General features: G+C 37.0%; 1 protein-coding gene across 4 annotated transcripts in view; it reads right to left on the bottom strand.

The window, feature by feature from the left end:
• The window catches only part of LOC150085171 (5-taurinomethyluridine-[tRNA] synthase subunit MTO1, mitochondrial), a 421,026-nt gene that overhangs the window by 62,206 nt on the left and 343,639 nt on the right, over nt 1–15,181 (bottom strand). For 3 of the 4 annotated variants that reach the window (XM_090373908.1, XM_090373907.1, XM_090373909.1), the window contains exons 25-26: nt 9,832–9,894; nt 761–875 (exon numbers count right to left, since the gene is read on the bottom strand). In XM_090373908.1, the coding sequence (XP_090230034.1) occupies nt 761–875; nt 9,832–9,894 (178 nt within the window). The remainder of the gene's footprint in view (nt 1–760; nt 876–9,831; nt 9,895–15,181) is intronic. The other variant, XM_090373910.1, reaches the window with a different exon arrangement.

Below are 15,181 nucleotides of genomic sequence, written 5' to 3'. Positions count from 1 at the left end.
TAGTATATTTTATTGTATTTTAAATTCGGTATTTGTATTACTGTATATCACAGTTGTCTTATTTTAAAATTGCTATCATCAGTAATATGGTATTTTGTTTTGTTTGTAAATAAATTTATTGTAAATATTAAAATTTTAAGAATTTGGTTTTTCGTCTTTCGTTTTTACTTCAATGGTTGGTGAGAAACACTAAAAAATATAGTCTCTATAGATAGATAGAACATGGGGGGTAAGACTATGGAAAAACAAATTAAAGATTAACTTCAGTATTAAGCAGTTTAAACATGGGTAATGCATCTCCATCATTTCTAATATCCAGGTAGTATGCATGCTTCGTTTTATTATATCTCATATTGTGAATACCTTCACAAGTTGCCTAGGTATTGCACTACTTCAAATAAGTAACACTTCTCTGGTAGAGAAGACTACTGTTACTTATTCTCAGATGGGTGCCACCACCCAGACAACACCGTTTTTAAGCTGGTTTACTTCCTCATCGGTGAGTGGGCAAGTACCCTCTTGCAATAGTGACAACCCAGTTATGAAGAATAATTCACAATGTGAATTATAATAAAACAATGCATTCATACTACCTGGGTAGTAGAAATGATGGAGATGCATTACCCATGCTTAAACAGCTTTTTCATAGTCTAACATTTAGTTAAGAATTATATTTAGAACTTCAGTATTGTTTTAACAAAATGCATAAGAAATGGAATATGATTTTATAGATAAAATGTTTAAAAAAAAATCATTTTACCTGTATTCCTCAGAAATGGAAACAAAACCAAATTCTTTTGTGCTATAAAGAATTAAATCCTCAGACAACTTGCTTAAATGCACTGCAGTAAGTGAGGCCCAAAACAAAAATTCTGCTACATAAAAGACAGGGTAATTTATTATCGATTAATTTATTGATAGGGTTTATAATACTTCAAATTAATTTCTTTGTTTATTAATGGAATTACAGAATTATCATTGCATTATTTTAATATATTAATCAGCACAGGTCCATTCTATTCGAATGTACAGCAGTGCTCATTAACAGTACTTATACTTTTGTTTCATTTCTTTCATTCACATCTAACAATAAAGTTTGATAGTCAATGTGCAATGTTCTGATAAGGCAACACTAATTAAATATCGAATTAGCAAAGATTTATATTCCACACACACATTTTAATTTCTAATATAATGTTTAAATAATTTCATTCGCATCTTGATGTTAAGGAATTGAATGTTAAAAACTATATCTAAACACTTCACACACAAAACAAATCAAGTAAATTGATGATGTATGAGTTGAAGGGCATTATTGATTTTTTTTTTCAGCTTATTGCATGTGGGTGGATCCCTCAGTGTGAATTTTCATAGTACCATGCTCTGTTGAACAAGTTACTTTGTGGAATTTCGAATTTTTTTTAATGAAAACTTTGTACATAAATGCTTTAAATATATATCCTTATTTTGATTTTAATACCTAAAAATAGAATAATATTATTGTCAAAAAGAAAATCAGAATTTTAAATAATTGTAAAAACCTATCATCTGATACAGCAATATCTTTTCCATCTATTTATATATGTTTTCTTTGATTCAGTTTTATAAAATTGTAGTCTGAATATCACAGAAATACTTAAACTTGCTGCTTTTCAAGCCCACATCAGACAACTGAGGCCAGGAGGTGCAATCTTTTTGAATGATATTTTTGTGCTGCCTCTCTTATAAACTATGTCTACAATTAGTTGGAAACACAAATGGCAGCAATATTAGAAAAATATCAAGACCATTGATACATATTGAAGATTGCTTATAACAATATGTTTAAATCAACCACTTCAAACAATATTTTACCATTAGCATTAGTAGATGCATATGTGCAAGAAAGCAAGCTTATATAGCAGCAAAAAAAAAAAAAAAAAAAACCATCCGTTCTCTCCAAACGTTTATCTAGTTCAGCCTTGAATTTATTTAAGCTGTCAACTTCCACAACAGAAGTGTACAGAGAAGGACAACTTCTAGTTGCAGCAGCTCTACATCTTTCCTAAAATGAGGCCACCAGACCTGTATTCAGGGTGTGGCCCGACCATTGCCTTATACAAGGGGATACTCACCTCCATATCCCTGCTACCAAAATTCCTATATATCATTGACAAGACCCCATGAGCTACTCTTGCATCCTGTCTGCACTCCTCAGAAAACTTCATATCTGACTGCACAATTACCCCCAGATCTTTTTCATTCTCCATTATTCTGAATGTAGTGCACAGCTGGTAAGTTTCTCTGGAGTTATTGCTACCCGTATGCAATAACTTTGCATTTGTCAATGTTAAACATCAGCTGCCACCTCTCTGCCCAACTTTTCTAGATCCTGTTGCAGTAGCTTACTATCATTAAAAACTCTGCCAACCTTCTTATCATCTGCAAACTTGGACATGAAGCCTGATATACCTTTGTCAATACCACTGATAAATACAGAAAACAACAATGGGCCCCAACACCCTGGGAGACCACACTAATAACATTAGTCCACAAAGCGCAGTGTCCATTAATTACCACTCTCTGTCTTCTCCTACTCAACCATCCCTTTATCCATAGCAGCAACTTGCCCTTAATGCCATACTGCTCCAACCTGTACATTAGTTTTCCATGTGCAACAGTATCAAAAGCTTTCCTAAAATCCAAGTATACAATATCAAAATTATGTTTTGCATCCAGTTCTTTTGTGACCACATCATAGTATCCAATCAAATTGGTCACACAAGATTTAAAAAACCTATGCTCTTAACAAACCTATGCTGGGTCTGAACTATAACTGCAGTTTGTCTGGATGATCCTGCAGTGCGTCTTTAACCAGTGACTCTATTATTTTCTCTGAACAGAAGTTAAACTAACAGATCTGTAATTACTCATATCACCTTTCAATCTCCTATGTGAATTGGGGATACATTTGCACATCTCCCCTGAATCCAAGGATGCCCTCATTAATCATGGCCAAGGGCCTGCTTACTTCCTTTGCTGCCTCCTTTAATATAACTGGAGAGAGATCCCATCCATCCCAGGTGCCTTCCTCATGTGTGAATGTAGATGCAATATACTCATTGGCTTTGTCAGCTACCTGAGCAGAATCAGCAACAATCAAACCATTGATATCAATGGACCAATCTGATTGCTGTTGGTAACATCATCAGTTAGTCCCACTGTATTTTTGAAGTGACCTTAAAAATGTAATTTATGTACATACTCCCCAGATCCTGCACATGAAAACGGCTATATGTATATACAGTAGAATGTTGGTTATCCAAAATAATTTGAAAGGCCGATCCTTCTCCTTTTTTTTTTTATTAAAAGTGAGCTCCAGTTATAGTTATCACGTTTGCAAATTGAATTTTGATTCTAATAAGTGAAAGATCAAGTTTACTACCTGTTTATAACAGATTGTACAAACAAAAAGCCCGATAAACCGAAAACTGCAAATTGTTTTTATTGTTTTATGGTTGTGGCCTCTAGAACTATATGTGACCCTCAGAAATGTGCTTTAGAAAAATATTAAAGAGACTACTGGGTTTTCTCAGAAACCATGAGTGAATTTCAGATTAGTTTAGCTCCAGATTCAGTAAAAATAATATTGGCCCAAAACTGTGCAACTTATTATTTTTTTTCAATTTTTTACAGTAAAATGTGAACAAAATGAAAACGCGTAGTTTTAACATTGCAACAAAAAAACGGAAATTAATAGAATTAGAAAAGGTAAAAATTTAAGAAATCTCTCCAAAGAGATTAATGTGCAGACTTCAACAATTTACGACATCAAGAAAAATTCCAACGCTATAACAGAATTTGTGTTGATTACGGATAGTGAAGGAAATAGCAGGAAATACACGATGTCAAAACCTGAAAATGCCACTTTAGAGAGTGCACTTTATTTGTGGTTTCTTCAGAAGCGAAGTTTAGGTGAACCAGTTTCTGGTTCAAGGTTATGTGAAAAAGCATTGGATTTTAATAAAAATTAAGACGACATTAAGGTGACAAACTTTCTGCAGACGAATTGGCAGCAGTGTCCTTGTAAGTTTGCATCAGTTATAGCAAATTATGAGAAAGAAAATGCTTATAATGTTGATAAGAAGTGCTTATTATGGAAAACATTACAGAGAAAAACCCTAGCAACTAAAAGAGAAATGCCTGCACCAGGTTTTAAGATAAGAAAAGAGCGAGTTACAGTTGCTATATGAGCAAATGCTACTGGGATGCACAGATTGTCAATGCTCGTTATCAGCAAAAGTCAAAAAAACGGAAAGCATTAAAAATCATACTAATTTTCCCTGTTTTATATAAAAATCATGTCTGGATGGATGTTTCTGTTTTCCGAGATTGGTTTAAATTTTTTTTTTATTTAATTAATCTTAATTATTTAATTTAATCTAAGGTAAGATTAAATGAATTTAATCTTACCTTAAGTTCAATTATCCAAAAAATTTCACTATCTTGAAGAGGTCCGACATCAATTATTCCGGATAACTGATGCTCTATGGAACTGCTGAAAGGGTTAAATGCCCTAATGCAGCAGAGCAACTCCAAACATCTGGGTTACTCAAAAATAAGCAGTACAATAATGTCAGTCTCTACAGAAATCTGGAGGTCAGACATTTAAGCCTGAACTTAATCAATGGCCATTCAGGATTGTAGAAGACCACAAAACTCTGCCTGTTAAATAGATATGCCATACAAAGGCTCAACCTATGAACGATCAAACTGCCTGAAAAAAAAAAAAAAAAATACAATAAAAACTGCAAATATCAAGGGTTTACTGCAGGCTTTCATTGATCAAATGCATTCTGACATAGAGGTGTTTTTTTTTTTTTTTTTATGTGGACCCCAAACACGAGAGGTATTAGAACCTATAGTACTTAGTACCGTGCTTGGGTTGGAGATTGAGAAGACGAAAGAAGATATTTGTTGACATTGGACTTGAACTTCTGTAGATTGTAATTTTCAGGAAATACGTATGAAGGAAGGTTGTTCCAGAAAACGGCAGTTGAATGAATAAATGAGGAAGATGAAAAGTTGGTTCTGTGGGTTTGAAGTTGGACAGTAAACGGATGTTGGCTGGTTGCGGCACGTGTTCGGACTGTTTTGAAAGAGAGAGCGGGAATTATAGCAGCCAATTCAGAAGAACAGTGCCCATGGAAGTATCTGTAGAAGAGGCATGCAGCAGAAACAGTGCGTCTATGAGACAGCGAGTGGAGAGACTCTGTTAGAGATAAATCATTAATTAACCTAACTGCCCTCTTCTGAATGGAATCAAGAAGCCTGAGAGAGGTTTTGGGGGCACCACCCCAGATGTGGGAACAATATTCCATGGCAGGGCGGATTTGCAATTTATACAGAGTGAGCAGCTGTTTGGAAGAAAAGTAACGCCGAGAGCGAAAGAGAAAACCAAGTTTCTTAGATGCAGAGGAAGCAATATTTGTAATGTGCTTGTGCCAAGAGAGATTAGAAGTCAGGGTAATCCACAAAAGAGATATATCCTTTTGCCTAGAAATTGGAGTGTCACTAAAGATAAGCATAGGAGCAGAAGAATCCTTTTTGTGAGGGCGCCTCCGTAGCCAGGTGGGAAGGAGCAGCTGTGCATAGCACACGCTTCTTGATTAGACCGGGGTTCGAGCCCGTCACCACCAAATACGGAGGATGCGGAAAGGTCATTCAGGGAATGACCACCGCATATCCCGGAGCAATATGGCCTTAGTTGCTAATTCTCCTAAAAACCAAATAACAAACAACCTTTTTGTGAGATATAAGACAAGACTGAGTTTTAGAAGGGTTGAAATCAACTAAGTTGTCTTTGCCCCACTGGAGAATTGCCTGAAGATCGGCATTTAAGGAATTGGTAGCAGATTTTCGAGAAATTGAAGCTGATTGAGCAGGACAAGGTTTCTCAAAATGGAAAGTTGAATGCAATGTGCTATCATCGGCAAAACTATGGATAGGATTTCCAGTCAATGGAAGAAGGTCATTGATATACAAGAGGAAAAGAGTGGGGGAAAGAACTGAACCTTGGGGGACACCGGCATTAGTGGAGAAGTTAGAAGACAGAGAGCCATCAACCATCACCCTCAGTGAGCGATCACAGAGAAAACTGGATAACCAATTACTAAAAACAGTTGGCAAACCATAAGATGGAAGCTTGTTTAGAAGACCTTTATGCCAAACACGATCAAAAGCCTTTGAGATGTCAAGAGCAACTACTTGTGTTTCACCGAACCTTTCCATTGAATTAGTCCATAAATGTGTAACATAAGCCAGAATATCACCAGTGGATCGACACTGACGGAATCCATACTGGTGATCGTTGATCAGACAGAAGGTTTCTAGGTAGTTTAAGAGTTGGCGGTTAATTGATTTCTCCATTACTTTAGAAAGAGTAGAAGTAATTGCAATGGGACGATAATTGGATGGGAGGGATTTGTCACCCTTTTTAGGATCTGGCTGGATATGAGCAAATTTCCAAGCAGAAGGAAAAACACCTTTAGAATAAGAAAGTGAAAAAAGGCGGCAAAAAATAGGAGTAAGTTCAGGAGCACAGGTTTGAGAACAAGTGGAGAAATACCATCAGGACCTGGGGCTTTCTTAGCATTGAGATTCATCAAAATCCTTCTGATATCCTTTTGACGGAAGACCACGGGAGGCATTGAATGGAGTGTGTTGGGAATGGTGGGTGGTGTTTTACCAAGATCATTAATACATGAGCTGGAAGAAAAATGGGATGCTAGCAGGTCAGCTTTATCCTTGGCTGAAGTGACAACAGAACCATTTGGTTTGGACAGAGGTGGGAGCAGAGATGGGCAAAAGTTGCGGCCAATAGCTTTGGCAAGAGACCAGAATGCTCGGCTACCATTAGGGCAAGAAGCAAGTTTTCTACTCTTAGCCTGTTCAAACTCTAGTTTGGACTGATTAATAACTGCTTTACAATTGTTGTGAGCTTTGGTGTAGGCAGAAAATGAAACTGAAGAATTAGAAACAAGCCAATTACGATATGCAACATTCTTCTCTTGGACAGCCTTAGCACATTTATTGGAAAACCAAGGTTTAGATAAAGGACGAGATTTTAAAGTGGAGTGTGGAATAAAGGATTCCATTCCTGCAAGAATAATTTCACTGACACGAGCTGAGCAAACGTTGACATCAGAAGCTTTGAAACAGTAATCCGACAAAGGAAAAGAAGAAAAGAAGTCTCGCAGGTCATCCCATTTTGCATTCTTGTAATGCCAAACAACATGAGGTTGGGAATAGCCATGAGATAAAGGTTCCAATGGAGAAGAGACAATCACCAAGTCGTGATCTGAAGTGTCTAAAGGAGCTCTCACTTCGACCGTGTACTTAGAAGGGTTGTTTGTGAGAAAAAGATCGAGCATATTGGCTGTATGATTAGGATTGTCCGGTATTCTTGTAGGTAAATGAACAATCTGTGCTAGGTCATTAGTAATTGCAAAAGCCTCAGCATCTCGACCTGCTGGGTCGGTGTGACTAGAAAACGGAAGCCAGCTGGGGTTGTGAACATTAAAATCACCAAGGAAAATTACCTCACTGTTAGGAGAGTTGGACTGGAGAAAGTCAAGTTGCAACGAGAGGAAGTCAAAGAGCTCCAAGTGATTAGTCGAGTTGGGAGAACGGTAGAGACAACAGATGAATTTGACACAATGAGGTAGAGAGATTTTAAGCCAGAGAAGATCAAAGAGAGGAGATTCCAAATTGCCAAGTCTCTGACAGGGAATATCAGAACGGACATATGCACAAGTACCACCTTTGAGGCGAAAGGAATCATACAGCGAATAATTTGGGCATCTGAGATGAGCAGTAGATGAATCAACCAATAACTGAGATTCTGTCAGAAAAAGTATGGTTTGGCAGACTGCAAGTGGAAATGGACATCGTTGAGATTAGAACTGAGACTACGTATATTTGTGAAATGAATTAGGAAGTCCTTGGGAGGTTTAGATCTTTTCGCAGATAAGCTTGCTCTATTAGTTTGACAATTCATGATGTATTCAATAGTAAGAAAAAGTGGGTGGGACATGCTGTATGAAGTAATGAAATTTTTGGATATGGCGTACATGTGGTAAGAATATACCCAGATCCTTGACATAAAGTGGCCTCGACAATGCCCCCCGCATACACACTACTCGGACTCCCTCCAGTCACTATCTGGCAGAGTAGAGGTAGCAAGATTATACACTAGCTGATCCGGAAGCCTCCTAGAGAGTTACCAATAGGTCCGGTCCGGTGTACTAACTAGCGGCCGGCCTGCGAAAACCGTTTTAGAGCTGTACCCTCGAAATGTAAGGAATATTGGATCTCGCCACGACGTTCATCATAACCTCAAAAGTCATCAATCATACTGCATGATGGAAGAGATAGGGAAGGCTTGACCGGAACTTAGCTCTAGAGACTAAACGTGGGTTCCACCACTTCAAGCCTCCAAAGTGGTGGTATTTCACCGGTTGATGAGAGTCATCTTCCACCTAGTACTGCCTGGTAACATAGAGGGGCGGCTTTCCTCCATGTGGTGTGGGCGCCACACCTCGACCCCTGCTTACGTTGGTTCACACCTGTGTGGTCACCCACCATGTACTTGCGCATGGGGGTTATACCCAGGATTACTAACAGTCCCACCATCGTGAAGGTGCAAGCAGAGGATTTGGCTGTCACAGACCATCCGGACTTCGCCGAAATTGGGTTCACTTGACTTGAGTGTCACCCGAATATCAGTTCCATCAGCGTTTTAGACTCCCAGGTAGCAAGTACAGCTTGTCTGGCATATCTGAGAGAATGTCTGTGACAACCTCAAGGACCAAATGTGTTACATGACAGTTCAGTACATTCTTGTGTATATAAAGTATGAGCTCATTTCATTATGGAAAGCAAATGATTAATTAGGCGCCTCCGTAGCCAGGTGGGAAGGAGCAGCAGTGCGTAGCACACGCTTCTTGATTAGACCGGGGTTCGAGCCCGTCACCACCAAATACGGAGGATGCGGAAAGGTCAGGGAATGACCACCGCATATCCCGGAGCAATATGGCCTTAGTTGCTAATGCTCCTAAAAACCAAATAACAACAACAACAACAACAACAAATGATTGATTTGAAGTTGTTTCTGACAAACTTGAATCAATCTTATTTAATGACAGACAGTTGAACTGCATTAGCAAGGGGTAGATGTGTAAACTTTGATGGTTTATTGTTATGAACATTTGGTATGTGGGAGTCTCTCTTTTTTTTTTTTTTTTTGTTCACTCTCAAAAACCATTTTGCTCATTAAGCAGCAACAAATAATGCTTTCCAACAAGGAATTTTTTTTTTTTTTTTTTTTGCCACAGTTCACTACATTCTACATTTCCTTAACTAAAAATTTGAGAAATAATCTTTACAATACAGTGAAAATGACATAACAGCAATAGCTTATATGTGACTTCACATAACTGCAAATTTTAATTAATAAAAATAGATTTTCATTAAGAAAATAGATAATAAAATAAAGAAAATAAAATTTTCTTTCATTAAGAAAATAAAACAGATTTTCATTAAGTTGCAGCTAACAGTTATGACTAACAGTTTTGAGTACAATTTAGTGATAAAAAATTCTTTCTATAAGCTCAGAAAGAGAAACAGGTTTTTATTCTCATGTCATTAATAAATACTCCGTATACACAGAACTTAATACAAAACAAAATAATTAATACAAAATAAATAAAAAAAAATTTTGATACAGCCCCACATAGCATAAATAATGATATATAATTATACATTAATATAGAAATATTAAGTAGTACCTACCAATGAAATCTCTATCACTTACACCATGGAGGCTATTTTGAGTGCACTTGGAGAATCCCAATTCTATAAAAAACAAAAATGCAAAATCAGAACTAAAAATTCTGACCATTGGAGTTCAGTTTCAAAGTTTGGTTCAAAGTTCAATTCAGTTTATAGTCTCAGACAGTAATACAAGGTAGATTGAATGAATGACGTGCAGTCATTAGTATGCAAAATTTCCTATCTGCATACTAATGACTTTTTAGCTGTTAGCTACTATGATAAAATATCTTAAGGCAGCTGAAAGAAGAAAAATTCACTACATTCTACATTTAGTTTAATTTGTGTGACCAGCATTGACTGGAACATGATGCCAAAATATTTTCATCATGTTCTAGAAGAAGTTGGTCATTACTTTCTCATCAGACTTGAATACAGAATCCAAAAATTGGGTCAGACATGTAGCAAATAGCAAATTAATTTAGCACACTGAATGTGCTATGTGTGGAAGATTTGTTTTCAGTATTATGGAAATAATTATCAGTAAATACTAATTATTTTGTTAATTTTGTGTAGAGTACATGTTTTCATGCAATTTAAGAATTCAATAACTCACAAATTCACTCAATAAACTAAAGTTTTTATTTTAATCCCAAAACTTTATTTCAATCTTCTTTAGAGGGTTCTACAATCCTTTTTTATTTTTTATTTCTAGACTTTCAATCCCAGACCACCTTGAGATTTGTTAATAAGTATAGGAGCCTAAGTTTTTATGACCAGGTGCATAAATATACCATAAAAATTTCTTTAATAAGTTTAGAAAATCTAATATATCCATTTTATCATTGTGTAAACACATTTAACATGTTTACTACTACCCACAATTACCATCCTTCCAACATGTGGATTCAAGAGGTTATGAGTGAGATCACACAGGGTTCTATTCTTGGCCCCATACTGATATTCTAATATTGTTTAATTACATTTATGTAGATATTTCGAATTTAATGCCTAAGTTTAATACAAAGTAAACAGTACAGTTAAATGACAATAATCAGGGTATGCTACTTCAACAAGATTTAGATTAATTATTTGAATTGGCTGAGAGATGGCAGTTAAAGTTTAATACTGGAAAATGAGGTCTTGTATCTGGGTACCAGTAATTCTAGCATAACATATTACTTGGCTAGCACCAAATTTATATAGATAATGAGAAGGACTTGGAACTAAGCAATCTGGCTCCTAGAACAGCTCATGGAAGTTTTATCAATGATATAATGAGGGATTTTAACTTTGTTATATTGGGTGATTTTTTAATGTTATAACGGATATTGTAATGGGGTATTTTAACTGTTTTTATAAATGGTGGGTTTTATAATGTTATAATGGATATTACACTGGAGGATTTTAACTTTCCAGGTATGGGCTTGGGCACTCACATAGTAGCAACACTTTTCTGGATTTAATGGATGACTGTTTTTCTACATCAGCATGTTAGAGAGGCAATACAAGAAAGCAACACTCTTGATCTGATTATCAGCAGTGATGCTTCATGCATTAGGAATCTGCAGATAAAGGAATCACTAGATCACAGTGATTACAGTGATAGTGATCACTATGTACTGATGTGGGATCTACTTAAAAGATATAGCTACAATCAAAAGTAAAAAAGAGAGAGAGAGAGAGATTTTGCTTTCATAAAGGTGACTACAATGGTCTCAGAGAGTTTTTAAATTCTACTCAGTTGAACCAACTGATGATGTTATCAACTTCAAATTCTAAATGGGAAGTATTCAGAGAATTAGGCCTTTTATACCAACTAACAGATACTGTTCAAGACTGAGACCTAAATAGTGTCAAATGGATTGATGAGACTAGCAGCAGAGAAGAAAAATACATGGAATGTACACCGATGAGCCAAAACATTGACCACCTACCTAATATGATGTTGGTCTTCCACGTGCAGCCAATACAGCTCGTACCCAGCGAGGCACGGACACTACAAGATTTCTAAATATGTCTTGTGGTATCTGGTACCAACACGTAACTAGCAGATCCTTTAACTCCTGTAAGGTCCGTGGTTGAGACGCAGCTGATCGGAGTTGCCGTTCCAACACAAACCACAGATACTCGATGGGATTGATGTCTGGAGAATTTGGTGGCCAGGGCAATACCTGGAAGTCTATCTCATGTTCTGCGAACCAGTCTTGAACAATCTGGGTGGTGTGGCATGGTCCTGCTGAAAGAAGGCACCACTAGAGGGGAAGACCATTTGCATGAAAGGGTGTACCAGGTCAGCAATGATGTTTAGGTAGGTGGTAGACGTCAGAGTGCCCGGCACCTGGATGACTGAGTGCCCGGCACAGGGATGATTTCATCCCACGGTGCATCCTGGCGGCATCACTTCCCCAGGTAAACGACACACACATACTCGGCCGTCCACATGATGCAACAGGAAACATGATTCATTGGACCAGACGGCCTTCTTCCAATCACTCAAGGTCCAGTTTCAATGCTCGCATTCCCATTGTAGGCGTTGTTGCCAGTGAACTGTGGTTAGCATGGGCACTTGGAGTGGTCTGTGGCTACACAGCCCTGTTTTCAGCAGGGTTTGGTGTACTGTGTGTTGTGACACATTACTCCCATTACTAGCATTCCAATTACCAGCGACTTGTGTCACAGTCGTCCTTCTGTTGCCACATACCATCCAGAGGATGCCTTCGCTCACCTCGAGCATCGATGAGCCATGGTCGTCCTACACCTCGCTGGCGGTTCGTGGATTTTCTCTCCTTGGACCACTTTCAGTAGGTACTAACCATGGCTGATTGTGAGCACCCCACCAGCCGTGCCGTTTCAGATATGCTCTGACCCAGTCGTCTGGCGATTACAATTTGGCCTTTGTCAAACTTGCTTAAGTCCGCTGCCTTTCCCATCTGAAGAACAAGAGTAACACTGATTAATGGAGTTCAGTATCAGGTGATTTTTATACCATGTCCCGACCCGTGCACATGCTGTAGTTCACCTACAGTTGCTTTGATTTGCATAACGACTTGATGTTCATAATGTTTTGACTCATCGGTGTATATAAATTATGTTAACACTAAGAAGGAAAATGACGAATCACATTGGTTCACTAGACATGAATTATATAACTGGTGATGATTCTGTTCGGATAGCTGACAAACTGAATAGATATCTGGCATTTATATTCACATGTGAGTTTTTTTAGGAATGGGGATGCCAGAAGTATATCAAGTTCTGACAGAGTGCTAAATGATTTCATGAGAACCAAGATTAAAATAGAAGAGAAACTGTTGGAGCTAAAAGTAAATAAGGCATCTGGGAGCAGATTGGATCTATCCAGTTATATTAAAATAATTAGCAAAACAGTTTTGCCCATGATATACAAGAATTTTGCTAACAGGGATAAGGAGGTAATTATTCTGCTATATAAGTCAATAGCAAAATAATTGCCTCCACATCTTGTTTAGGGCATAAAGACTTTGGCGCACTATGGCCATAATTGCCAATGTGCCCAATAAATCCCCAAAAAAACAACAGCATAAAGATCTAGAAGACTCAATTTAGGAAGGTGATGTAATAGATGTAATAGATTCAGAGAACAGCAATGAGATTTTTGAGGGGTAAAAAAAGAGTATTCTTGCAAAAAAGTTTCAGATTTGCAAATTGCAGTGCCCATAAACTAAGCACCTGTTAGATGATCCGACTGAGGTGTTTAAGGCTTTGAATGGATTGAGTAAGCTAAATGGTGATGGCATCCTTACTCGTGCTCAGACAATATATAGGGGAGTGTAAATTTAAACTGTGGAAGGATGGTTACAGGATAGGTGTGTGGAAATTTGCAAAGGGTAGTTGATTGTTGGAAATTTTCCATCTGGCATTGTGGGAAGGTGTTTTTTTATTATTATTTTTTATTCTTTTGTGCTAATATTAATATATAGGAACTTTGCCAGCACTGATAAAGAGGCGAGTACTCCATTATATAAAGCAATAATTAGGCCACATATTACATACGGCTTGAAGATATAATCTTAAGAAAGATGTGAACTTCGAAAGAGTACAAAGAAGAACGGAGACTGGTTAAGGACACAAAGGGGTAATTCTCATCAAGAGAGAGAGACTTTAATTGGAGAGATTTTAGATAATTCTCATCAAGAGAGACAACTAAACTATTGTATTTATTTTCAAATACAATAGTTTAGTTATCTAAACTATTGTATTTGGAAACCAGGTATGAGTGAAGTGACTTGAATGAGATGTTTAAAGCCTTCAAAGATTTGAGTAAACTAAATGCAGAGGGAATTTTTACACAAGTGATCTACACAAGAGAACATAATTTAAATTGAGAGGGCATAATTGTGGACTGGACATTTGGAAAAACTACCACCTACTTTTGTGGAGAATAGAAGTTTATTTAAATTTAAGGAAGAACTAGATAGATATTTGAAAGAAATAGGTAAATAAAAGGAAGGCAAAATTGTTTATTTTATATTTTAAATTAAATTTTTTTTGGCTAATATTACATAAGTTTTCTTGCTTCTTGCATTATTTTATCAATACTGGTACTTGTAGGATTAGTCTGATATTGTTGCTATTAAGCCAAAACTGCCTTTATTTTTCAGTTTTCCAATGTTGTTTCAATCACAAAAATATCCTTATTTTCCAAAGTTCTAAATCTGTTATTTTTATTCATGTTCCATTTTATGATCCTAGGCATCTCAATTTATAAGATAAAAAAATCAATTAAAGAAAACAGCACAGAGCAAATTCAAAGTGAGGATATATATATACGAGGAGCGGTACAAAAGTAATGCCTCCTATTTTTTTCCTCAGAAAATTAAATTCCTACAACTATGCCTTTTACATTAATTAATTCTCATCAATTAATAAACACACTGTTATTTTTTCCACAAAGTCACCATCATTTTCTATGCATTTTTACCATCTCTGAGTCAGACACTGTATTCCAATCCTGTAAAAGTCCTTACCCCTTGCTCGGAGGGCTTCGAGAACACTGTGCTTGAGCTGGTCATCGTCCAAAAAATGAGTGCATCCTTCAGCATGCTGAAGAAGTAATAATTGGAAGGTGCAAGATCCGGGCTATGAGAGGGGTGAGGAAGAACAGTGCACTCCAGTTTTGCAATGGCCTCCATTGTGTACAGACTGGTGTGGGGTTGTACATTGTCTTGGAGAAGAACCTCATTAAGGTTTTTGTCTGGTCGAACTCTATGGATGCAGGCTTTCAACTTTTTTAATGTTTTCACATATTGATCTGAAGTGATTGTGGTGCCGTGCTCCAAGAAGTCCACAAGCAAGAGCCCATCTTTGTCCCAAAATACTGTTGCCATTA

The sequence above is a fragment of the Mastigoproctus giganteus genome, chromosome 5 (assembly GCF_048544385.1).
Source record: "Mastigoproctus giganteus isolate SK-2022 chromosome 5, ASM4854438v1, whole genome shotgun sequence".
In the NCBI taxonomy this organism is placed as follows: domain Eukaryota; kingdom Metazoa; phylum Arthropoda; class Arachnida; order Uropygi; family Thelyphonidae; genus Mastigoproctus; species Mastigoproctus giganteus.
The sequence above is the reverse complement of the archived record's forward strand: the minus strand, read 5'-3'. Positions and strand labels throughout refer to the sequence as shown.